Source organism: Excalfactoria chinensis, chromosome 21 (assembly GCF_039878825.1).
Source record: "Excalfactoria chinensis isolate bCotChi1 chromosome 21, bCotChi1.hap2, whole genome shotgun sequence".
Lineage (NCBI taxonomy): Eukaryota > Metazoa > Chordata > Aves > Galliformes > Phasianidae > Excalfactoria > Excalfactoria chinensis.
This window is the reverse complement of record NC_092845.1, coordinates 4,856,271-4,883,020: the sequence shown is the minus strand read 5'-3', so window position 1 is coordinate 4,883,020 and position 26,750 is coordinate 4,856,271. Positions and strand designations below refer to the sequence as shown.

The window sequence follows — 26,750 nt, the reverse complement described above, 5'->3', positions numbered from 1 at the left end:
TGGAAACTGTGCTGGTGGGGCAGGGGGGGAACAGTCCAGGCCTTTCCCTTGCTCTGAGTAACTTATTACTAGCGATGTGACAGGAGAAGAGTACATTTGATGGAGAATAAGGTAAGATTGTTGAGGCTTTCTTTTCCTGGAGAACAGATGTAAGCCTTGAAATGGGGAACAACCAGGTTTACCTTAAAAGGTTTGGAGCCCAAACGATGGCTAAGTTCTTCGCGTGCATATTTGTGATGGTGCAGTAATCAGCCAAACGAGCCAAGTGTCTCATTAGGTATTCCAGTGTCCTGGAAAACAAGAGAGGCACAAATGTTCAGCATCCTTATCATAACAGCTACATAGGGGTGGAGGGGAGGGGTCTCTTGTGAATCATCCAGGGCAAAGGAAAAAGCCGCTTTCTGCCACAGGACTGGATTCAGCAGACGAGGAGGTGGAGGGGGATCTAACAGCTCAGATACCAGCTAAGTGCATCTGAATACAACTTAGGCACGAGGGAGACCCAGCAGATTCCAGGTTAAACTTCACAGACCTGCGTCCCTATGAAAATAAAGCTGCTTTTTGCATTATCCACAATTGCTACTGCAAAACTGGGCAGAGAGAGAGGGACTCCATCCCTTCCAGCACACACAGCCCCATCCCATTGTAACTGGTCACTATGGATGACCATGCATTATGATAGGCTAAGTATGGTTAATGTGCCTTACAGTAAATTATTAATACCAATCACCATACATCATATTTAGTTAACACTAAACATTATCACTAGTTTGTTATTCATTATATTTAGTTGGATAGTTATAAATATTAATATGGAGATTAGCATATATTATTTATACCAATCAATACATTATAATTGGTCAAGACAAATTGCAATACTATTAACACCAATCAGCATACATTAATTGTACAGTGCAGAAGTTATTAACACTGGCTAATTGCCTACTAATATACATTGCAATGACAAGTGCTAAATTATCATATACCACAAATACTGCTGCCATTATTCCCATCAATGTACACAGGCATAATGTAGCCAGCATGAGACAAAACCTGGAATGGCACCATTTGTTGCTCTGAAATGCAGCAGTGCAGAACTACTGACCTGTAGTGAGGGGGGGGCAGCTGCTGAATGACATCGTGGATTCTAACCAACCTCTCCTCATCTGTAGCAGCAGAAACAGCATCCTGGAATAAGGCAGAAAGGGATTTAGACACAAATACCTGCTGCAGGATCTGGAACCATGGGGACAATGCACTGCTTGTTAGCATTGAGGAAGACTTTTTGAGCCTCTCTGCCTTCCAAGAGGCATCTTGGGAACATAGTGGTGTATGCAGCTGATGTGATAAAGGCAGAGGAATCCAAGTGCTGGGCTGGTTTACAGCCTGACTGTGCAGCTCAGCTCCTTGCAGTGGGCATCCATCTCCAAGTACCGTTCCTGTTCTATAAATAGTTGGGGCATAGAAAAAAAACCAAACAGGAATTCTCCAAAGTGGCATCAGTGTGATGCGTGATACGGCAATGAGTAAACCTAATGGGGCAAGAGAATAAGGACCTCAGTCCTGGGGCACCACTGCGCCCATCTCCCACTGTTCAAGTGGGTAGGATACTAACAGCAGGTGGGCATCTGGTGTGTGGGAAGCACGAGCTGCTCGTTTTACACATACACCCTCTGGATCTCTATAATAACCCAAACCTAAACTGAATTAAGACCAAAAAATAAAAGGGGGGGGGAGCAGATGCATGTGTATGTGACAGATCGTGCCACGAGGCCCAGCCTTGCACTTACTGAGAACTTCTCATAGAGTTGGTAGGTCAGCAGAGGGTTTGGGAGCTCCCTGAAGTACATCTTGCAGAGGGAGCTCACGCTGTGAATGTCATGGATATAATTGTCCTTGGTTAGGTCAGGAATCTGCTCGGAGTCAAACTCATGGCTGCGGAGGGCACAAAAACAGGCAAAGGGGTTTGAAAAAGAGGGGAAAAAATAAATAAAACCCAATATGAATTACAGCCAAATGAAAAGCAAGAGCTTCCTGACGTACAGGAAAAGATAGATAATTAGTCACCAACACCACATGAGCCATGCCAGACCGGCTGTTTCCAAAATAGACTTTGTCTTTATGGTAAGGCATTCTCGGTTAGCTTTACAACTGACTGCTTGGTCTAAAACCACTTGCAGAGCCCCCAGAGCATGTTTTCCAGGAGCACAGAGCTGCCTGGAGGAAAAGTCCCTGCAGGCCAGAACAAAAACTACTTTGAAGGCCAGGAGCTGGCTTGCTGTTAGGGTACGTGCATGGAGATTGCAGTTTTGAATTAGCAGGCCAGCTCTGGAGGGTCCAGCAGGGTGAGGATTACAATTACACCTTTACAAATAAACTGAGCCCTGGTGGATTCCCGGCCTCATCCTGCCCTTCTATTGCCACTTGAGTATTTGCTGAGGAAGAAATCTCATGCCATGTTATAAAGAAGTACCCCTGCAGAAGCAGAACATGGAGTCAGATAAGGGAAGACTTACATTCAGTCTTCCCTAAAGGAAGATTTGTTAGCAGGAGAGATTTGCAGTATCTCCAAAACAGCCAAAACCAGAATGCAGAGGGAAACATGCCAACCTGACATTGCTGTGCTTATCAGACACATCAAGGCACATTTTGATTACAAAAAGCACTAGTGATTTAGATGAACAACAGGGACAGTGTCTACAAGTTATGCCACATATCCCACTCCTTTTGTCTCAGAAAACTGAGAAGGAAGTTATCATCTCATTCTCTTTATTAGACCTGGGAATGATGCAATTAATGTTTCAGGAAAAAACATTTTTAAAGCACCTTTGGAGTGCGTCCAAATAGAAAATGAGCGTGGCTAAACAAAGGGGGAAAAAATGGGTTAAAGTGGCGATAGGAAGGATGGACCAGCTCAAGTTGGAACGGGGAATTAAAGGGTTGGAACTGAGGCAAGGACAATCATTTTATTCAGTAGATTGCTGTGCACAACAGCTACAGGCAGGGTCCTTGGAGCCTGCATAGCAAAGCCTCTCAAGCAGGTTGTTAAAATTGAACTTGCTGTGATGAAAAAACAGGATTAAGCTGAACCAGAAACCAGACTAAGCCCATCCATACAAGGTTTTGTACAGTAGCTGTGCTGGCTCAAACCTGTCCATTTAACTTGGGAATAGCTGGTACAGAAAGGATATCCTCCATAGGAAAAATACCCCTTTGCTGCCTCTATGGGGCTGTGGGCCTGGAATTGGTCACATCCCACAGTGTTCTCTAAGTCCCTTCACAACGGAAGAAAGCACAGCAAGCAAAGGGAGGAAAAATCCAGAGCCTCACAAAAGGATAAAGGACACGATATGGTGACATGAGCAGCTCTGAAGTGGGGATGAGGTGCACTTCGCCATCCCCCACACGGCAATGCCGCCCACCAAGGATTATGCAAGTGCTTCATCACATGTCACTAATTAATTGCTAATATGCCAGGAGCCCGAAGCAGCAAGGAGAAACATCAGCTACTCAAAAAGGTCTCCGGGAACAAGAGGAAACAGGAATGAAATCTGACAGCAGTGACACTGCAGTCCTGGAGCCTTCCAATGCTCTGTCCCGAAGGAGAACACCAGCAAGTCTGAACACCCCATGCTCCTACAGGACAGCAACAAGCCTGGCACAGCACTGCTGAGCACCCACTGCCTGCACAGAGCTGCCCCACAGCACAGGCCTCTGAACACCCAGAACATGGCACGTGTCCCATCCCAACCCCACTGACAGCTGTGTCACTCTTACCGCAGTTTCTGGATGTTGGATGCGACGCCGGACAGGCGGTATATCCCATCCACAATGCCATGCTTCTCAATGAACTCAGTGCAGCTCTTGAGGACCTGGGGGACTAAAGAACAAGTGCCAGCGGTTAGCTGAGCTTGTTATTCAAGTGTGGTTCAGGCTGTGCTCTTGTCACATCCCATCCACTAAGCCCATCTGGGTTGCTGCTTGGTTCTTCCTTAGAGGAGAAAGCTGCCAGAGATGTCACTACTGGTGAGGAAATGAGACAGAGGTGAGTCCTTTGCTTTAAAGAAGTGCCAGGATCTATGAATCAGCCCGGAGAAAGACAATCTGGTGAAGCCAGAGACACTGCAAGTCCCATCACAGCTCCCACAAGATCGGTGCTGTTAGATCTCATGTCCAGAAGAGCTATGAAACGGATTCAAGGCTCCCTTTGTTTTCAGACCAACACGGGACTGACTTACAGTTTGGTTTCAGCAAATGCAAATGTTGAGTGGATGTTGCTTTCTGCACCAGGGAAAGTGCAGTGTTTACAACTGGTAATTTCCTCCCCAAAGTACACACCAAACCACGCTCACAGAGGCAGCAGATAGACCACGGTACAACAGAATGGAAGAAATAAGCCCAGAAGATATCATTAGGTGCCAAGTTAATATTTAAGCCACTTCACCAACTGGTTCTTTCCAGTTGACTTCAGCCTCACGCAGCACCCACTGCCTGAGCTGTCTGTCCATCCATGTAGGTTTGAAGAGGGGCACCTCATTTTATCTATCACAGGGAGATAAAACTTCCCTAAGCACAGAGAAAATTAGGACTGAGCTCCTGTTAACAACAGCAAATCTGAGGGCAAAGCCCACCTCCGTGTGGATTCCTGCACAAACCACCTTCGTGCCACAAGTCCTATGAAGATCAAGATTTATTCTTACGTTAGATGCTAAGTCTGATCCTCAATAGGTCACGTGGCAAATCCCCTTCTATCAAGCAGCAAATGCCATCTGCCACTCAGTTCTCCTAAGTGCTGCTGAACGGAGATGCTCTGTGCACCACTGCTCCTCTCTGGGCTTGTGGCAAGCAGCAAACACACGGCAAGGAAGAGTTGTTGTAAGTGGTTCCATGGTGGTCAGCAGAAGCACCCTGGGTTATGGGCACGTCTGCTCCACACTCGAGAACATGACAGAACGAACCCATGCAGGCCCAGCCAGGCAGAACTTGTGCGTGTTCCCCATTCTGGAATGGATCCACAGTGCCATCAGCTGAAAGTTTGAGAGCAGGGCAGGCAGAACAGATGGCCCTACACCGGAATACAGTTTCAAGCAACATTTTTAGAGGACATTTAATCTTTATGCAAATATATATACATATAAAATTCCACACCTCTTGAAGAAGGAAGTTTTAATGCATAAAGCGGATCGGGTAGGAGTTGCACCACATACCAGCAACTGCCAAAAAAGGCAACAATATGCTTCGCATTGCACTGCAGCATTAGACAAGTGTGACCCAGGTATAAATGGATGCGGAACGATGGGAGATGAGCACAGCACCTTGCCCTGAGGTCCCAGCAGGGAGGCTGACACCACACAGCACAGGGGCAGCCCACATGGACCTCCTGTTTCTCTGTCCCTCCTTTTGGGCTTGATGGAGTTGTGTAAACACACAGCATGGTGAGAGTGGTATTTACATCCCTGCTCCTCTGAGCAGCGACCCGTTGTGATACCGTGAATCAGGTCAGGGGAGCACGGAGGGGAGGAGGGGGCTGCAGGAACAACAGCACACTGCATCATCCAGCATCATCGTGTTAGGGCCGGGCACAGCCAGAATTAATGCACACTGAAAACATCCAGCAGGCTTGTTCCACACGTTTCCTAATCTGGTTGCCAGGACGATCTGTTCTTTAAGCTAAATATATCATGCCAGCACCACAGATATTTTGGGGGGAATTTTGCATGGTTGAAGAAGCGACTGAATTATAAGTAGGGCCTTAATTACAGTTGAAGGCCCTTTGCTGGAATGGGGATTCGATTTTTCTTATTTCTGAACAAAGATGACACCTGACAAGTGTGTTTAATCACCCTTTCCCCTTTGAATTCTCAGCCCTTCAGTTAGATCCACACTTACATACATGTATGTTCCATATATGTGTGTGTGGATGGAAGGAATCATCTCACTCCTGTAACTGGACTGACACAAGTCCATAGGGCTGGATGAGATTCATTCTTAATTCTTCCCCATTAAGAGAAGGCAGGAGTTACACAGTTTTCATTCTGAAGAGCAATTTGATTCATCTTGAAATCAGACACATTTCCTCTCCTATCATCTTCTTGTTGCTGGGTTGTTTTTTTACTCTTTATAATCACTTGTAGTGTTCCCTCCCTGGGTTCTGGGAGGCTTTTTTATATCTTTATTTTTCCAGTGTATTACTGGAATCAGAACTATTTGTTCAGCCTGAGGAATGAGGCCTCCCATCAAGCTCCCCTCTCACAGAGTTGTTTCCATGCTATTACAGCAATAAGGTGTGCTGCCACATAAGCCAGGCCTTTGGCTGGTTAATGGACCACAGCATGTTGAAATGCAGCTGCACAGCTGAATTCCACACACAGCAAACCAAGGAGGAAATCAAAACCTGTCAACCACCAGGCACGGCAAATGAACAGCCCTGAGTGCCGCCCAACCACAGTGGTAAAGCCAAACACATCCATCTCCCTTACTGCACAAACACAAGGTTGTTTAAGAAGATACCAATGAATATATTCAAGACATAGTGTTGCTCTTACTCCAGTCATTCTCCTATTTTCAGCTCAATTCTTCAATGAAATATCCAAGTATTTCCACTCAGGGCATCGCCTGCACACACGCTCAGCATCACAGGTCTATCTGTGCTAGGGAATTCCTGCTCTGAGCTACATGCTTACTCCTACTGCTTTGACATCCAAGATAGGCATTGTTGCATGGTATATGTATCTCCCAGGTGGGATCCACTTAACTCTCTGCAGTTGTTTGCATGCATATCCATTAAATGGAACAAATACACTACAGGTATATTCCCACACAGACTGTGTGCTAGCACCTTCCATTCAGATCAGTCAAACAGAGGGGCAAAGCACCCACCTCAGCAGGAGCAAAGTGAGGGGTAAGAGCCCAGCAATTCCTGCATGGAGGGAATCATTTCTTTTCTCTCCTGTTTGTTCTCCCTGCAGCTGCAGCATTTCAAAATGCAAATTAATTTTCAACTCCCCCCTGTCCCCTGGGTCACTCAGGCATAAAGAATGGCTCTCCTCACAGCTGCGGGCATGGTGAAGGGGAGGAGACTGAGAAATCGTCTCTTTTCTTAACTGCCAGACCTTGTATTGCCTTCCCAGTTCACCCTTTTTGCAACTACTTCCCCCCAAAGCAAGTAATTCTCTGTGGGAACACCACGTATCTCTTTGTAATGCTAACCCCATACCCAGTAATCTCGAATTCCAGCAATTGAGAGGGCAGATGGTGAAGCAATAACAGTGCCTGTTATGGTTGGAAAATTGCCCCAAATAGCTCAGGACTATTGGCCTTTAGAAGTATCAACTGGTGCTCAATGGGTTTGTGAATGCATCTGCAGAAAGTGGAATACTCTCTACTCGTGTGCACACTGGGACAGTCGCTGCTGCGGGGTCCATCCTACATAGGTACTATTAAAGGAAGAGAAGAGTTTCATCAGTATCTGCATTGCAAGGCAGGTTCGTTGGGAAGCACATGGTGCACACACTGGTTTGTGAGCTGTAACCTCGAGAGGAATCCTGCCCTAACCCAGTGTTTTATTTTACTACCTGAGGGCATGATGAACTTCACCAAAGAAGCAAATGTGCATTATCTTCCCAGAGGCACCAATGGGAAGTTAGGATGCAGTTAGGTGCTGTTAAGCTTATCTGAAGAGCATAACAGCCACAGAAAGAGAACACACACCCAGTAACACATTCAGGGCACATCAGGGTTAGCCTGCACCCAACTCCAACCGCCCAGAGAAAAATGGTATTTCCATCCAGTGTTGGGCAACAGCAGCTTTTCAGTGTAGGCAAAGAACAGCCAGGATTTACACCTCAGCCTCTGTAGTGCAAGTGATTCCAGCCTGTTATCCCACACTCCCTGCACAGGGATCCCTCAGCTTTGGTCTTGGAGCTCTCTGTATCTCAGTGCAGCACCCAACCAGCTGCCATCAGCAGCCCACACAGTGCACACCAACCACAGCACTGTGTGCAGCTGCAGGGAAGGGACAGAAACGTTCCCCAACGTTCTGAGGCACAACTGAGGACGTGGTATGGATGCTGCAATGCAGCATTTAAGCAGCTCCCACGCTAAGCAAACACATCCTCCGCCAGCACAGATCTGTCTAATTGGGGTCAGGCTACATTTCAGTTCTGTTTGGTTTCCTTTGAGAGAACAAAATCAGGGGAAAAAAAAGGCTGCTTACCCACAGGGGACACAGAGCCTTCATCCATTGGGGACTGCACTGGATTTGCTGCACCTTGCAGCTCTGCACAGCAAAGCAGCAGCGCGAGCACCAGGGCACAAAAGCCACTGGGAATGTCCCTCAGGATGATGCAGAATGAGCTGCTCCCTGCTGAGCACGGTCTGCTTTCAAGTGGTGCCTCACTGGCAGGGGAAGCACTCAAAGCCCAGAAGAGCCAACACATGAGTAATGCACTAAAATTAAATGGAGATGGTGCTCCCAAGGCAGGCTGTGATGGCCATTGGGTATGTATTGCATAAGCCAGCATGCTTGAGGGATGCACCACCATGGCCTTGGCTAGATCTAAATCCAACAAAGAAGTCAAAAATCCCTCCTATCAAAACTGGTTTTACACCTCCAGGCATCGGCCCATCAGTCAGCATTCACACATGGAACAAGAAGGGCAGGCTCTGCTGCTTTCACTGCAAACAATGTGCCCATGTACTACTAACACAAAATGGCCCAAAGTGTAAACAAACTACAAACTAGATCTAAAGAAAAAACCAACGCATAGAACTGAACCCCAAAACCAGGATGTTACAGTTGCCAGCCCATAATCACTGCAATCCCCAACATGAGTCACCAGCCATAAAGGGAGAATTTAAGGCGCACGACTCATCCCTGCTGCCGTTCTTGCAAACATTTGCTAACATCCTTACCTCTCTCCCTATGTCTGCTTATAGGGTTACTTCTCAGGTGCCTACACAACAATTAAAGAGTTGACAAATTGCATCCTCATCAAAAATGAAAAGGCAACAGCAATAACGGCCTGCTTGCTCCATGCGTCCTATCACACCCAGCCACCCTCCCCTCGGGAGAAACTCGAGTAAGCAGAGGCATCATGTCCTGCAGTTGTGCAGACACAAGTTCTGTCACGCCGGCCTGAGATGCATTTTCTGCCTCAGTGAAGACCAAACTCAAAAATTCAAGGGGTCTAAGATAAAGCTTTGCCCATCAGGGAGCTGAATGCAGAGCACACCTACGGAGCTCTGTGAGATGCTGTCACCTGGGCTCCTATTGCAACAATAATGCCACTGCTGTATCACTTTCCTCTTGGACACCTCATGTCGCCTCTAATGAGCATTAGCCCCAATTAATCTTTCAGCCATCATTGCACATTTCTCCACTGGTACCAACCTGCCCCTTGTTAGATACGATCCCTCTTTTCATCTTTACATCCCCAGCAGAGGAAGAACTCAGCATTGAGCTGTTCCTTACCATCCTGGCCAGAGTTGAGCAGATGCTCTCCCAGGTCACAGCCGAACACCCTTTCCTTCAGGATCCCCCTCTGTTTCAGTTTCTGTTTGGTTGGGCGGGACTTCATGAAGGAACGAAGGAAGGTGATGAGCTTGCCGTGTTTCTTTGACACTGCACAACAAAATGAAGAAAGTGATTTTAGATTGGGCTCAATCGGACAAGGCCAAGCATAACACATCCGATGGAGCACGTAAAAACTATAAGGACGTTATTAACAAGGAGGCTGTGGATGTCCCATCCCTGAAGGAATTCAACACCAGGCTGGATGTGGCTCTGGGCAGCCTGGTCTGGTGGTTGGCAACCCTTGGTGTTCACCTGTGCAGAAGGAACAAGGCTGAGCTTGCAAAACATGCCTTTGCATCAGGTCCCTCGTAGCACCTTGCAGCACTACATTGATAGGCAGCACCAAAATACATCTGAAATCCCAAAATCTCCAGCAAATCCCAGGTCTGCATTCATGGCAGTTCAACCAAATCATTTAATGAAACACAGAAGCACTGAGCAGGACAAACTGTGATGATGGGGACTTTAATTACAGGAATGTTTTCGGTTTGATGGGGTTCTTTAATTACACACAACAAACGAGCAGGCTGTGCTGGCACACCAAACAAAGCTGGGGCAGATTTTGGTTGTGCCCATCACAGTGCAGTAACAGCTCCTTTATCAGCTCCAATCAGCCCTGCTCAAAGGGAGACTGGAGTCTCATCCTGACCTGAGTGCAGTCATACAGGGTTATACCATTGGGATGCTGTGATAACGCTACCAGATCTGGCAGACCTGGGACAGACCCCTCTACCAGTCAGACAAATACACATGTACCCATTGAATCATTCCATAGACTGTGCATACAGTTCTTGATTGACTTAATGAAAAACAAACCCATCAGATAACAGAAGAATAGAGACAAACATCCAGTCCCAATGCTGCAGAAGCAATGACTGTGCCAGCACCTCCAACCAGCAGCACAGTGCAGTGCATACACCTGGCTGATGCTGGGCTGTGCTTTGCTTGGCACTGAGACACACTTACACCTCTGTGCAGAATGGAGACCCTTTTCAGACAGAATCAATCTGCCCTTAAGCCTCTCAGCACAGGTTAAAATAACTGTTGTGTTTTCTGCCCCATTAAGCAGAGTCCTGCAAACACACAGTGCAGCAATCCATGACAGAGCCGGGCAGTGCCTGGGCAGATGAAGGAACCTGAGCTATGCCTATCCCAGCTGCATGTTTCCCTGCTTAAACAGCCTTCTCTGAATCACTGCCCTCCCTGAGAGAGTTTCTCAGCCTAAAGCAACTTCTGGGGCTTACACATAGGCTGGAATGATTCACTGATAAGGGAAGTCAGGCTTCTCTGGAGTGGGGAGAGAATATGTGAGAGAACTCCAGCAGTGCTCTCCTTGCTGACAGGTTATCAAAAGGAACAAAAAAAGCACGTAGGTGTCTGATCAGGATAAAGCTATCACAAGAACACAGGAGGCTGTCAGGTTTGCTGTCTTGGGGCCAATAGCAATAAAGGAGAAACGCTTTCAATCCCACCTCCAGCTCTTCTGGCATCATTTGACCCTCGAACCAGCAATGCATATCCAAAGAGATTACATTTCTGATTCATTTCTGTTTTGATTAAGCTAGCACAGCAGTCCCGCTTGCTGTACAAACACTGACACTAAGGCTGCTACCAAGAATTCTGCAGAAGAAATGTTTTCTGCTCCAAAACACCGCACCAAAACCTCCGCTGTCACAGCTCCAGCAGCAGCAAGGGCACCCATGTGCCAACCCAGTGCTCCTGCTCAGCCCAAACTGGGGAGTGCAACAAAGTAATGGGATCCAGGGAGAGGATCTATACCAGAAACAGACCTAAAACTGCCCCAAGATATGGAGATCTGGACAAAATGCTTAACTCTTTCCTACTCTCCTTCATCAGCCTATCTCTGTATTCCCAGTGCTACAGAATTAGTGGCAGAAAGGCAAATAAAACTACGTGAAAATCCCAATATTTAGCCATATTACTTCCCATCCCAAAAGCAAACGCTGTAAAACAAGTTGTTTATCAAGAACCTGCAGCTCTCTTAGAAGGAAGAGGGCTGACCTTCCTCCGGGTTTGGCCAAGCAAGCAAAGGCAAACTCTGCCATAGTGAGAATGGCTGTGAAAAAAAATAATAGTCAAAAAATAACCCGAGGTTGGACTATTTTTAAAGTTCTGCTGGCAAGAATACGTCAATGAGGAGTGCAAAGAAATACCACACCCTTCAGTGCCACAGCTGTGCTGGCCAAAGCCTTTGTGCATGGGAGGGAAAGCAGCAGAGCTCCATGCCAGGCGTGCTGTGGCTCTGGGAAGCTGCCATCGCCAATCAATCTGTGCCGTTGTTGCCATTCCACCCAGCCTTTGTAGTGTAAGTGAGGCCCCAAATTCCCCCGACATTGATAAAAACTATTAAATAACAATTACTTCATTAAAAGCAGGGCTTGCTCGCCCTCACGCCGCAGACTATAAAGCATTTCAGGATATACTTTACACAGCTCGTTTCCTGGAGAAATGTGTCAGCCAGCAGCTGCTTCAAAGAGCTTTCATGGCTGCAGATTGGCACCAAGTGCTGTTCCTGAGTTACTGAGGGCTGAAAGCCCACAGGGATCTCTTAGGACACGTTGAGGAGTGGCCCACCTTCCTCTGAGCATCGCAGCACTCCTTTTGGGCTCCTGCATCCCCCTGTGGGGCTGCATCAGGAGCTGAGTCATGGAAGTGACCTGGATTAAAGCAACCTGCTGAATGAACCTGGTGCTCTCAGTGCACACAGCAGCACAGCACGCCATGCACAGCAGCCCAACACTGCAGCACAACCAGGGCACAACCTGCTCTCCTTACCCAGCACAGATCTGGCAGTGATGAAATGAAGTTTATGTGCACATCAGAGCAAAGTGCTCACAGACATGAAGCCGTACGGTGACCCAGCTCCCAGCTCTGAGCAGGATAATGGCAGCTTCCTATGGCACATCCTCACACACCCATTGCCTGACCCCTTCCAACCCACTCCTAGAAAAGAATCCTCTCCTTGGCACTACTGATGGCAGCATGTTTTCTAACAGACAACTGGTAAGCTTGGACTACAGGAGAAGATCTGAGCTGCTCGCTGACCCACATTCCAGCACACACCACTGTTTGTTTCTCCTGCTCCCCCCAGGGGGCTGCATGCTGCTGAGCCCAAGCATCCCCTGCTGAGAGCTGCTGCAGGGCTGGGGGCAAAGCAGGGCCACGTGCGGCTGCTTGGGTCATAACACATCAACACACTGCAACACCCAGCCACAAAAATCAAAGCCCCCAGAGACCTATTTTCCTCCAAAACTAAACTCTACTGTGGGGAGAGAAGAAGCAGCAATGGGAATCAGGAGCATGTCAGATAGCTGAGCTGAGTTTTGCCACCTATCTGATACGCTCCTGATTCTGCAGACACTGATCACAAACACATTTACCTGCACAACCTGCTGAGCAGACTCAGTTCAGCTGGTTCCCCTCAGAGCAAATCTCTCGAGCTCTTCTTAAAACCTCAGTCAAGGTTTTTAATGCCCTTCCCCTTCACACTTAGCAAGACGTGCTCTGTGGACCCACATCTTACTGGAGAGAAATCATACAAAGCCAAGAACTGAGTCACATCTCCCAGTTCTCTGTCATGTTCCTTAGCAACGGGGCATTTTGCTTCTTTCCTCCTGCCACAACAGATTCTATTTTGGAAGCTAATTTATACAGCCCTAAAAACCCAACCAGAATTTGGAACCACGCACCATCACACTCCTTTAGCTCTTGAATGGGAGCAACCACCACAGCAGTAACCGCACCACTGGGCTCCCTTGCTGACCATAAAGATTTTTAGAAAGATTTCACAATTCCAGAGATCTGAGGCTAAAAATATCCTCCTGTCTCATATCTAATAGCCTTGGTAAGTGTGTGTTTGCTTATTTGCTCAGTGAAAGCAAACAACAACAGCTGAGCACCCTGATGCTGCGGCTGACATCTGCTGAGGTCGGCATCTGTGCCACAAGAAGTCAGGAAATAGGTTAAAAGTGATTCATTTCTTCCTCATGAGATAAAAATCATCAAACTAGGATGGTAAGAACTGGCCAAGAACAAGCACATATTTCCAGCTACTGTAAGAGCACCACAACCATGGAGAGATCATTCAAACTGGCAAGCAATGTTGCTGCTCTTATTCACAAAGCCTAATAATGTGGGAAGCAGCCCTTATTCTTGCATGAGCCAAGACCCTGGAGCTGCCCTTTGGGCAGTGCTTGTAAGCAATCCACTCAACAGAATGGAGCTCCTCTCTGTGCCTGCCAACACCAGTTTAAGGCTCAGGTCTGAGCAGCAGCTGCTTCTGCTCAGCAGAGGAGCACCCAGCATAGAGACCCACCAGCTCAGGAACCAACCCCGTGCATTTCCATTCCCAGGTTACACAACCACCTCTATCACCTTATGCAGCAGTTGGGTCTGATTGGTCTCCTTACTGAAGGCTCCAAAAGCAAATGGTGTGTCTGATCAGCAGCACAGGCAGTTTCCAACATTCTTTATGTGATCTGAGCATGCACAGCCACACATCTGTGATGGTGCACACTCCCATTACATGCAGTTTGAACAGTCTGGAGATGGCTTCTAAACCTCTAGGAGAAAATACCTACGACAGCCATTCACACTGACAAAAACTCTGCCCAGGCACTTTGCTGCCGGATTTCCTGGAGTATTTACAATGGGATAACAGCAGTAAAGTGCAAGGCCAGATACAGGTGGACATCACCTGCCCACGGACAGGGAAGTCCAGTACCAAGAAATGTGCAATACTTTCCACATAAAGAGATGCCTGATCTTCTCATCAATTCAAAGGCCATAAATGAGCATGAAGATAATATGAGCTGACCTCCTGAGCAAACAGACCACAGGACATCTCAGAACTCATTTATTGTAGGAGAGCTTCTCTAGCCTGGGGGAAGCAGTGCATGGCCAGGAGATATAAATCACAGCCAAAGGCCAACTGAGAAAAGAGAGAGGTTTCAAAGGTCCAAGAGCTGACAAGGTCAATCTATTAATTCTATTAACGCTTCCCTTTTATCTGGGGAAAAATGCAGCACTAATAGTGGTAGTGACAAAGCAGCAGGGATGGGCTTCGGTCAGGTAATGCAGGTCCTTGAAGTGGGAGAGGGGAAAAGGTAGCAGCCAGGCAACACCAGGACAGCAATGGAACCAGGGGATGAGGAGTTTAAGCTGGGAAATGCAGAACAAGGAGAAAAGGAGCAAAAGAGACCCCTGCATCTTTTGTTCTGTCTCTTTTTTGTTCATACTACATTATGCCAAATCTCTATGTATCCCAGCAGAGCTTAATGCAGCCCTCTTGCTTATCTTGCTCACCTTGGGGATTAATGATCCCCCTGAAAAGCCATGTTCTGGCAGAGTCAGTGCAGCACTAGCACAACCAAACCTTTATCTGTCCACCAACTGTTCCCAGCCTCATTCAGACTGGAAGGAGAACTGCCTCTGCCCTCCTTTATCCTCACTGCCTGCCAACAGCAGCCGTATACCCTGTGATGCACCTTCCCCTGACCAAAAGGCTTCAGAACACCCTGGATGAAGTCAGAGCGTGGCTGCTGGCTCCCCACTGCTGCAGGAGATTGTCCAAAAACCTGACAGGAACCAAAACCAACCCTGAGTACCATCAGCACACACACACACAAGCCCAGAGCCTTCACCTGTCAGTCAAGCACAGCTCTGACATCAGCCAAACCAGGATAACCGGAGTGACTGCAGTCAAGTCCCTCCAGTTCTGCATGCAGCACGCTACAGCTGGGGTGGTGGGAGGAGGCAAGCAGTGAAAAAAAAAGACCTGACATGAATCATCAAACAGCAAAAGCTGAATAACAGCGAGTTTGCCAGGTGAGACCCAATCCTGGACTGAGAGGGCGTCTGCTCTCATGCAAGGCACTGGGAAAGGAGCTGCTGTTCCCTCAGAAAGGGATGTGAGCGACCCACCTGGGTGAGGAGGGCTCAGCTCAGGGCACAGCATCTCCCTTCTCCCAAACCACACCTGTCACACTGGGAGCACTGCATACCTCCCAGTTCCCATTGCAGCTCTCCCAGACTGGCACTGCAGATCCCTATCTCCGTTTCCACTAGCCAGAGGGCAGATGTTTCCCATCCACACCAGCTACTTTCACACTGCCTTGACCTACTCTGCCAGGGTTGACATCAGGACAGTTCTTTGCCTATTCACAGCCTTGACTTCTTCAATTGTTTCTACTTCAGCTACTGACATCCACATTAACCCCTGTAGGGATTCTGGCTTTAGAAGCCAAGTTTGCACTCATCTGGAGTGGAAATGATACTGAACACAAGGAGCACAGGACACGTTCACATCAGTCACTTTATAAGGCACCAAGGATGAGAATTACGTATTCCCACACATCTCCTTACACTGCTTTGGTGTACAAAGGCTTTACTGAAAATCAGGCCCAATGCATTTATGGCAACTAAACTTGCGGCAAACTAAATCTACTTTCTAAGACTCAGGAATGCAGACATTGTATTGTTCTGTGTGCTTTATTCTTCTCCTTTATCACACCAGCCCGGAGCTTTGATTTCCAGTGACTCTTTCATCACGCCTGTGTGGTGCCCGGAACAAAAGAGGTCGGGGAAGAGTGGAAGGGGGAGGCCTCCTGCCTCCTCTCTCATAAATAATAACACCCCGCAGGGCAGTGGGTCCTTAAAATAGCCGGTAGCTTCTCGGAGGCTTTCTGAACAAATAGGAACAGACAAGCCGTGGCTATTTGCAAAGGGGCTGCTATGATCCCAGTAACTGCTCCTCCTGGGAATTCTGTTTCCCAGAGCTGCACTCGGTGCCCCGGGGCTCCGGCACACAATGGAAAAGCAGTTCTAAATAGGAAGCCCCATTTTCCAAACAATACCATCCATAATATTAATGCTTGGGAATGCATCCTATGTTGTCTGAGCGCTGGTCCAAGAGGAGAAGGAAAACAAAGGATAACGTGATATGCAAAGGGCTATTGAAATTCAAATGTTAGACATGCCCATCTGCCAGCTGCCTCTTTGGAGGGGTATAAACCCGTGGGTAACCCCGATCTGCAGAGCACTCACATGGGAGGCGGTCTGGGAGCTCCAGAGCTCTTCCTCCCCTGGGATCGGGGTGGGAATCCACACATCAACCCTCCCAGATTCAAAATGAACACTTTAACAGCTCCGGCCTGCTACACACCCACAGCCCGAGCGTAAGTGCAATAAACAGTTTATGGCTGCGGATCTAGGAAGCAGGAAGGTGCAATAGAAACCTGAAACCAGAGATTAGTAAAAGGGAAACAGAACTGAAATGGCAAAGAAGGAAGGCGTGCGGGCTTCCATCGGCCTTTGCTATGGGCACAGCCCCGGGCTGCGGCAGGGGGTTCCGCTCCCATCCCGCACACGGCACGGGGCGGACAGCACAGAACGCGCAGCCCCGCAGCGCCCCGCTCCTCCCGCCCCGCTCGGAAGAAAAAGCCACGCAAAGCCGTTCCCCAAAGCGGCAAACCGAATACCTGGCAAGTTACTAGGCAACAAGTGGCCGCGGGGACCGACAAACGCAAGCCTTACATAAGGAAGGAGCCGGAGCCGCTCCGCTCCCTTACCTCCCCGACGTGCTCCGGCGGCAGCGCCCGCCCGGACCCGCGCAGCCCGGGGCTCCCGCGGCTCTCACTGCAGCCGGCGCGGAGGTGCGGAGCTCACCGCCCCCGAGAGCCGCCTGGCCCCTCCCCGGCACGGCCCGGCTCCACCTCCCCAGGTGCCTCCTTCCTCCCGCAACCGCGGACGGAGCGCAGAGGGACGCGGCTCTATTCGGGCAGCGCTCCTGTCGGCCCTGATCGCGTCTCCTCCCAACCTCCGTTATCGGGACGCACCGCGAGCTGCGGTTTGTCCACCGCTTTCCCATTCCTCGCATGGAGCTAAACTGCGTTTCACGGCCGGACCGGACCTGAGCACCGGGAGCTGCGCTTCTCTCCCATCTGCAGTACTCAGGAAGCAGTGCTCCTTTTCCCACCTGCGTGGTTGTGAACCAACGCACTTTGTGGCCACATGGATGAAACCACTGAAAGAAAAACAAAGTATTTCTGTCCCAAATTTTCCCCAGGTCTGTTGTTTAAAAACAAAGCCAAAGGACACGGAGCGTTTTGCAGTGACCTCATTTATAGCCTGATTCCCAGCCCCAACTATGTCAGCACCCCGAGCAGAAGGCAGAGGGGACAAAACCCAGCAGGGCTGAGCCACTCAGCCCCACTTCTCTCCAGTGCACAGCATTATGTGCATCTGCTTGAGGAATGAACACTGCCGTGCTCTGTTTAGCCACGCTGACCCCCAGCACCTCAGTTCACACATGGCTGCAGTGCACTTCAATCCACCTCTGAACCGTGGGCTCACAGCTCACTGGGTCAGCTGGGCAACCTCAGCGTCAGGAGATTAAAGAGGAATCTGCTTCTAGGTATGCAGACATGCCGATGGTCAGGAGGTAGAACACATCTTTTGGTGTTCAAATGTGTTATTATCAGAACTGCTTGCTGACTCATAACTCCTAATAACGCTTTTCTCCAGCTACTTATTCTGCTCGGTATTTATTGCTGGATCGTTTTGCTTGGACTACGACTGTATCACATTTCTTTTTTCCTTAGCAGCCAAACCGTGACCGCTGGAATCCAGCTCTGTATGTGCCCAGGTTCAACCACTGCACATACAGAGCCCACATCCTGCTACCAGGAACGTTCTTCCTATCAAACCCACCGATACCCATCGCTACAACCCCAACACAAACAGCAAACGGATGCAACAGGAGCAACCAAGCTATCCGAAATTCACAGGCAGAAGAGACACGCAGCAATTCAGAACAGAAAAGCAGCCTGCACAGGGCTGCAGAGCAGTCATACAGATGGCTCCAAACTGCCAGGGTGACGCGTCTGCTCCTTTTGTTCTTTTACTGTAGAACCCCCCCAAAAAAGCAGTTAGGAATGACACAAAACAAGGCAAGTAGGGAAGAGAGGACTTTTACTCACCTTCCCTTTAGCAAAAGCAAGTTCCCATGAGAACAGGTCAAAGAATTTGATGCAAGCTTTCTGCTGCTGTTACAGGATTCAGTGCTGAAGAAGAATGAGTGCGACACCGACACGAGTTCTTAAATGAAATCCTGCAGATGAAACTTCAGATCAGCCGAGTCTTCCAAACTAATTGCAGATACAGGCTGATTCATGAGCAAACCCTAAAGGCCGGAGTAATGCTGTGATCTCTGCTGTGCAGCGGCTTAACGCTGCTGCTAAGGGAGGGAGGGAGGGAGGGAGAGCAGAGAAGCAAGGAGGGATGGCAGGGCATGGGCACACAGCAGAGGTTTGATGTGAGCATCACTGTGTGACTCCGTGTGCCACTGCCAGGAGAGGTCAGAGCCAAGAGGGACCAGCTAAGGCTAAAGCCACCTGGAGAGCTTTGTGTTGTGGCTCAACAATTTGGCTCCTGCAGTTATCCAATTAGTCAGGAATGATTCCCAGTTATGCATGGAAAAGGAGAGCAGAACCGACCACCTTTCTGCCAGGAATTCAGAGCTCTTACCACAAACACAGAGCTTTGCTCAAGCCAACTGTTCTTAGAGCCGAGTCCCACTCTGACAGAGCTTGTGAGAAAGGAAAAAAGCCTCGTTTAAAGATAACAAGAACTTCCAACTGGAACACATGGAGAGCAGTGAGAAGGAGCACTGAGCATTGGGTACGGCCACACCAGCACCTCCCCCCACAAACACCTTCAGTTCCATAACAGAACCAGATTATTAACCAGATATTACCGACAGAATACACAGACTGTGCACTCATTCATACACCACCATTATTCCTTTTCCAGCTCAGACTCCCCAAGGAACACAGCCCAAGCTCACCACACATCCACTCCTCAAACGTTGGGAGCTCAAAGCTACCATCTATGGGTTCAGCTGCCCCATAGAAGAAATGGCATAGAGGGAATGCAGAAATCAACCTGCATCTTCCATCTCCCCATTCCAGGGTGGGCAGAACTCTCTGCCTGAGCACAGGGCTGGCATAGCACTGCTGAGGCCAACAGCCGTGGGCTTTCTTTGGCAGATAAGCTGTGCCAGCTCTGGCTGCTATCTCTTCCTTACTTACAGCATGACCGGCCGTGCCAGGAAAAACACAAGCGTGGATCTGGCCCAGGTTGGACACAGAGGCCTCATTCACTGATGCCCCACACCTGTGCTGTCACTGTGCCACACAGCCACAAGGTGCAGAGCGATCAGCCTTCTGCTCACCATGCATGTGACTGCACAGGCAACGCTCACGTGAGATAACTGATGCCTGCAAAGTGCTTGCTTTGCACACACGGCATTTGTTTCTGTGGTTACAAAGGCTCTTTGGTGTGGGGGCTGGGAGGGAAGGAGAGGACAGGCAAGTCTTGGAGCTGATCTAGACAACCGTGGGTGCCTACAAATGCTGCCCAAATGTGGGAGCTGTGCTTCCTACCACTGCCACAAACAGCTGCACCAGTCAAGGATTAAAGGATTAAGGAGGAAAAAACATTGACTTCCTAATGCTATGTGTCCCCGGGAATTGATCTGCAACATTTAACATTCCTGCTCATCCCTCACTTAGGGGCTAGCTGGGATTTACAGATTGCATTTATGTGGTCAGTATTTCAGGTTTGCTGCCGGAGGCTGAATTCAAAAGCAAGTAACAGATAAAAGGATGTTCTCATGGTCAGACATTCATTGTTGTCTGCAGAAAAAAGCATCTGATATTTGTTCACTCGTAGGACTTTGTTTCAGCTGATTCCCCCCAAATGGGGCAGAAGAGATGCTGCAGGAGCAGGCAGGCAGCAGCTCCTGTTACTTTCAAAGCTCACATAGAATAGATCACAACTGAGTTTGGCCAATGGTGGAGGATGAATCACAGCGGGTTAAGCACGGCTGCAGCCTGCACACCTCTGGTAGGGCTACGAGCTGCAGGCAGAGCTCCTTTCCGAGGTGCTGTCTGTTTCTAAGTGCATCTCCCCCTCCAATGCTCAGGAAGCAGCATCGCCCACCCTGTGCTCTCCAGCAGAACAGCAGCTGGAGCCCTGCATCCCCGTTACCATGGTAACGCAGCCCCATCTCCATGCCAACGGGCTGGAAGTGTGTACACAGGGAAAGTACATATGCATCTCTACATGCACGCATATATTACTTGCTTTTTTATAGATAGGCACACACGCAGTATTTGCATATCCAGTTTTAAGACTGGTTTATGACATCCCAGCAACATCCCAGGAGGAAGAAAGGGAACAGAGAGATGGAAACAAGTGGGAAAACCAGGAAGAAAGAAACGGATGCTTTGGAAATTCATTGGGATCCAGGAATTCCCCACCCAGCGTGTCCCAGCTCAGAAACAACACACTTGGCATGCCTGAGCTCCGCACAAGGCCCACCCTGCTGAGCAGCACAGCGAAACCTCCGCTTTGTTTGCGGTCCTTGCAGTGCCTGCTGAGCATGTGTTTATGGTTAAGCACTTTGTTGAGTCAGAAACAGGGCTGGAAGTTGCAGTGCGTCTTTATATAAACAGACAGTGCTGATCCATTAGCGGCAACAATTAAAAATACCTCACAAATCTGTGTATTTACTGCGTGCATGAACGGTTTTCTTACACATTCATCAGCTTTCCTCCGTCTCTTGCAGAGCTAAAGCAGCTGCTTTATCTTACATTCCATTCTCTGCATTCATTGCTTAAGATGCATGTTTTCCTCTCGACAACCCCCCCCCTCCCCAGGTCAGAGCAGCAGTGTGATGCTGGCACTGCACTGAGGTCCTTTCCCAGCACCCATTGCTCAGAGGCACACTGCACAGCCTCCCGCAGGAGGCAGCTCGCACTGCTGACCTTTCATCCCCAAACCTTTGTCCTCTCACTCCATAGGAGCTGAGAAAACACCATTTCTTCAAGGATTGGTCCTTTGGTCTGTCAGTACTGACTGCATCGTGTGTTCTGTCTTCTGACCACAGCCTGCTTTAGGAGCCCTGAGTGCTGTTGTGTGTTTGCTCCCTGTCTGCTTCCACCCTGCAAACAGCACCTGCATTGCCTCGGTAACGTTTTCATTTAATTTAATTTAGCTTCATTGAAACAGTTTGTTTACTGAAGGTTAAGGAGAATGGTACTAATTAGGTACATTTTCTTTCCATATTTTCCTTATAAAAACACCAATTAAGACATTATGCACTCATCAGTGTCAAATGGCTGTTCAGCCCTGCCATCTGCAGCACGCCCCATCTATTTGCACCTTATTCTTCCCGACCTTTTAAGTAAACACCCCCCCCTTCACATACCCTTCATTTCATATAATAAGAGCACGTTTCCTCATTAAATGTGAATTAAATGAGCGGATAATGGATTTGAAAAACATCCTCAACAAATGTGGGCAGAGATGTTGGGCCCATTGACTCCATTGCCCTGAGCAGGATGGAGGATGGCTGAGAAGCCTGGAAGGGTTATGTGTGCAAAGCAGTGAGTGGGGACAGCATGAGTGCACACAGACACTGCTGCAGAGGCAGACAGAGGTGGGAAGAGCTGGACAAGAAGAGGAAACGCAGCCACAACCCACAGGCAATTCCCAAATGCACACTTAGAAGGACTTCCACAGCCCATGGAAATGCTGTTTCTAGAAGCACTTTGCACTTCAGCACACGGCTCTCCTCTCCCGCTGCCTTTTGTTTCCATTTGAACCTCTGTCATCATTGGTTCCATATTTAAGACCATTGCAAGACTTTATGGTTCCATTAAAATGTTGCCCTCATCACTTCTGCAAATCAAAGCCTCTTTCTGTAAATAACAGTAAAAATACACAGGAAGTTCTTTGCTTTCCATCTGCTTTTCATTACATTACTCAATGCAGCCAAATCTATGGACAATTAAACGGCACAAGCAGTCCTACATTGTAAAGCCCTTCATGGCAAAGAGCTTCATGCTGCAGATACAACATGCCCTGGAAGCTCTGCATACCACACTTTGATTAAAGAATATCAAGTTTGGATATTGATAAGCATGCCTTATCAACCCCACATCTACAACTTAATATTAGTTCTGGATGAAAGACCCTGGCAATGTTAGTGAAGGACAAAAGCTCCAAGCATTTCCCTATAGGAAAGCCTCTATTCCAGGGAAAAAGCCAACCTAATGTTTAAAATGTATCTAAAGGGAGGAAATGTAGTTTGTGTGGATATTAAAGTGTACAGAAAATATCCCATATATGCATAAACCGCAGATTAAAAGGCATTGAATGCATCGGGTGAGCAAGAAGCTCTTTGCATCATCCCAGCAGTGCAGCTCCTCAGCAGACCCAACTGCACTCTTTGCAGCAGTGCTACTCCAGGATCTCATTGCTGCCCCGTGCAGCTGTGGGAATCCAGAGCAGCAAACAGAACCTCTCCCCTCCTCCCTGCTGTTCTCACCCCTTCTTGTCTTTCGCAACATCATTTTTTCCCCTCAAGTCTTTCAGTTCTGCCAACACAACATTCAACGTGCTTAACACAGCGCACTGCCATCCCAAGGTGGAAAGAAAACAGGGAGTACAGTGCTGCAGGGATACGGTATCACAAACTCTGTGTGCAAAGGAAGGGCAGGGGGGGGATTACAGAAACAGCTGCAACGTTTGCTCTAGCAGTCCATGCATCTGAACCCTTCTCACTGTGCTGCTTCTGCCTTTAATTGTATGCCTGGAATGACTGCCAGGGAAGGGCAGCAGGGACAGCCTCTTGGCTTGGCAATGTATCTCATAGTATTACTTTTAATAGGATTCAGGCTTTTGTTATAACTTTGTAGCAAACGTTTCTCTGGACTGACAGAGGAAATCCACCCCCCAGCGTGTTGTTAAAGCCAAAGAGAATTTATTAATCTATGCTACTTCATTATCTCTCATTAAAGCGTAGCAAGAGCCTGCTCACTAGCAGTTCATGACATTTAATTGCCTGAGCCATACGTAACAACAAACACTCACTTATGGCTATTTCTATCAGCTCAGCCTGTATATAGGGCTCCCTCATCTACTATGCTGCAGCTGACAGAGCACAGAGCAGGGACTGAGCGCAGTGTATGGAGCTCAGCATCCAACAGAAGGAGGTGCTGCCCTTAGGGAACGACCACCTGCTGCATTGCCTCCAACTGCCGGTGATCTGACACTGAGCCCAACAAATACATTTGCATGCTCCCAGGAACAACAAAAGCTGCAAAACTGATTGCCCTGAATTGTTGCTCTTGGAGAATGCAGATGAATAGAGCAGGCTGATAACCGAGGGTGCTCACGACTTCTTACTATTGAACTTGAAAGCCTCAAGTCCTAGCACAAGACCTGACGCAATGCATTTCCTGTAGTAAAAATCAGACTTTGCAATTGCATCCATTTGCAGCGTATCAAACCAGCAATGTCGTAAGACAAGATCATCATTAAAGGAAACAGATGAAAAGAACACTCGTTAAGCAGCTCTCCAGCTCTACATGCCTGCTGCGTAATGTTTTAGGACAGATCAGCAACTTCAAACTGCTCCTCGTGATACAGAAGATGAACACACACAAACATCAGCAGATAAAAAACTGGAGGAATCAAACAAAAGCTTCAGCACCAGTAAATTCTATGGACATCCCAGCACGTACACCTGTAACCACTTCCAACATACACTGGGATAACAGGGGGAGGACAGCTCACGTCTCCTACTTATTTTCCCTTCCATCAGCAGAGTGGATGGAGTCATTCTACACCCAGAAGAGAGGCAATGAGGATCCCAAGTTCTGTTCTAGCTGACTTTCTCCATCACACTCCAAAGAGAAAGCAGCTTGCAATACCTGATTAATCTATTCCATCTAAATCAGCATAAGCATTTTTGGACCACCGTTGTGTTCCTTATGGAAAACCAGAGACACGAATGTAAAACACCAAGAGCTGGGAAGCTGCATGGATTGCTGCAGGAATCTTACATTCTCACGTGCATCGAGTCTTTCAGACCATGCAGGAGATGAATGCTGCTACTACCATAAGAAACAGATGAAAGACATTCAGCACTGGATGCCATTCAGAGAGGAGGAACCCGCAGATGGTCAACACAGAGAAAGGGCAGCAATGGAACGCATGAAGGATGATCAACACAGAATATAACGTAGGGTGTACAAAGGAGGTGTTAGGCATGGGACACGCAATGAAAGACTCCATTTCACTTCACTGCGCCTTAAAATGCAACATACATACCTGGCTTTGGCACCGAATTGGTGACAGACTGAGGAACTTTGTCGTTAATTAGTTCAACACACTCACTAGGGAAAAATCCAACCTGCGATGAGAACAAAAAGAGAGGCAGAGTACTGAATGCAGTGTTTCTAAGATCTGAACCGTTCAACCAACAACCACATAACATTTTCTTCGGGATGTGATTTCCTGACGCCCCACAACCTCATCCAACACAAACCAGCCTGCGTAAGAGTCGTCATTCCTCAAAACATTGCAGTCAAAAAGTCCACAAACCAAATCATGGTTCTGTTTTCTATGCTTGGTACCCTGGATACAGATGGTCAACTTCTGTGCATGGGGCAGGGAGAGGTCAGGTATGACACACAGCCCTACACCCCAAGTGGAACTGAAGGGAAAGATTTCAATTGCAGTGAGAAATTCAGTGATGAGAGCAGCTCGTTCAGCTCTTAGCATCGCAGTCATCTGTACTCAGATCTCAACAACACCTGATCTTTTTCCGCCCTTACAACAGTATATTCACCAGCATTGTGTCATCCCTATAGCCACAGTTTGCTCCAGTGCTGCAACAACAACGCGTGGCAGAGGGCTCTCCTCATTGAGCCATCTTGCACAACTCCCCAAGCAGAAAGGAACTCATTCTTACACCACAATGATTTTCACCAGTAAGCTCCCAATCAACCAGCAGCAGCGCCATGCACACTGTGCCATACATGCTATGCCATACATGCTGTGCATACATGCTGTGCCATACATGCTGTGCCCAGGTAAATGGTTCAGCCTGGGAGACTGTTCCTAGTTCTCAATACAACACGACACCTGTTTCTACATTTGTTTTTTGCCATATTCAGAACCAATAACTGTAATGAACAGCATTAAGGGAAAGAATCCTCATTTCTCTCAGCCCTTACAAACTCTCTGATGCTCAATTCCTGCTAACAGAGCTGACAGCTTGCACTTTTTTTGACTTATTCACCCTGACATTTCTTAATGATCCTCAGGAGATCAGCTGCAGGGTCATCACCTATGACTTCTGCCTTATTCCCACACGCTTAAATGATGCTGCTTCTCCCTGCATGGAAAGTTCTCCCTGATTTTGTATACACACATGAGTTAAGTCCAAGAGTTAATCTCAGCAGATGTAGCAAGAAGCTGCTGGTGCTGGGGCCAGGATTAAAGGATTTGGCAACGTACAAAAATTAATAGCAAGGATAACACATATTTAGATAGATACAAGGTCATGTGAAGGTTAAGAAATGCTCAAAAGGAAAGCACACACTACGTAAGTCAATGAACAAATGACCTACAGCAGCAATTCTCTTGCATCTCTTCATATCAAAGGCCTGCCTTTCTTTGGAGACCTGCCTTACACCTTTTGGAATGGAGAACAAACATATGCCATCCTTCATGGAAAAGGCACTGGAAGAGTTGCAAGGTTGAGATATTCATCTCTCCTCTGCCAGACCTCAGTAGCAGAACAGCAGTATTGCTCCTCCTCTAAGTGAAGAGGCCCAGCACGGAGCATGCTTCAGAAGGGTGGATCTGCAGTTTCACAACCAGTTCAAGCTCACGTAAGCAGACCTTGGTTCCAAAAGCACACGGTCCACTGCTGGCTGCACACACACTTGTGCTGGGCAGCTTGCTGTTGTGCAGCAGTGCAGCTAATGAAGATATACCCCAAAGACAGCATTATTAAGAACATCAGAAGGCAGTTGTGCATCAGAAGAGGGCCTGTCTCTGGTGATTCAGCTATCTGACACAGAGTTACTGATTGAAAAGACAAAGCATGAAGGGAAAAGAAGAAGGAGAGAACAAAGAGGGCTGGGAGGCTGTTACTGTGGAGGTGGCTGTAATTTAGGTAACAATCTTACAATGAAAGCAGTGACTCACTGAGGGCATTTGAAAAGTAAAAAGCAAGAGGAAAAACATCTTAAAAATGATTGTACTTTAACCAGGGAAAATGATAAAGAGCCTAACG

The 26,750-nt window shown here is 48.0% G+C and overlaps 1 protein-coding gene across 8 annotated transcripts in view; it reads right to left on the bottom strand.

Moving 5' to 3' along the window:
* Nucleotides 1–26,750, bottom strand: part of ARHGAP32 (Rho GTPase activating protein 32) — a 127,096-nt gene that overhangs the window by 13,228 nt on the left and 87,118 nt on the right. For 5 of the 8 annotated variants that reach the window (XM_072355023.1, XM_072355026.1, XM_072355025.1 and 2 more), the window contains 6 exons: nt 24,776–24,857; nt 9,473–9,622; nt 3,778–3,880; nt 1,791–1,935; nt 1,106–1,188; nt 183–290 (listed from right to left, as the gene is read on the bottom strand). In XM_072355023.1, coding sequence (XP_072211124.1) covers nt 183–290; nt 1,106–1,188; nt 1,791–1,935; nt 3,778–3,880; nt 9,473–9,622; nt 24,776–24,857 — 671 coding nt within the window. Of the gene's footprint in view, nt 1–182; nt 291–1,105; nt 1,189–1,790; nt 1,936–3,777; nt 3,881–9,472; nt 9,623–17,163; nt 17,292–18,573; nt 18,687–24,775; nt 24,858–26,750 lie in introns of those variants that run through there. The other 3 variants (XM_072355029.1, XM_072355028.1, XM_072355030.1) reach the window with 3 other exon arrangements.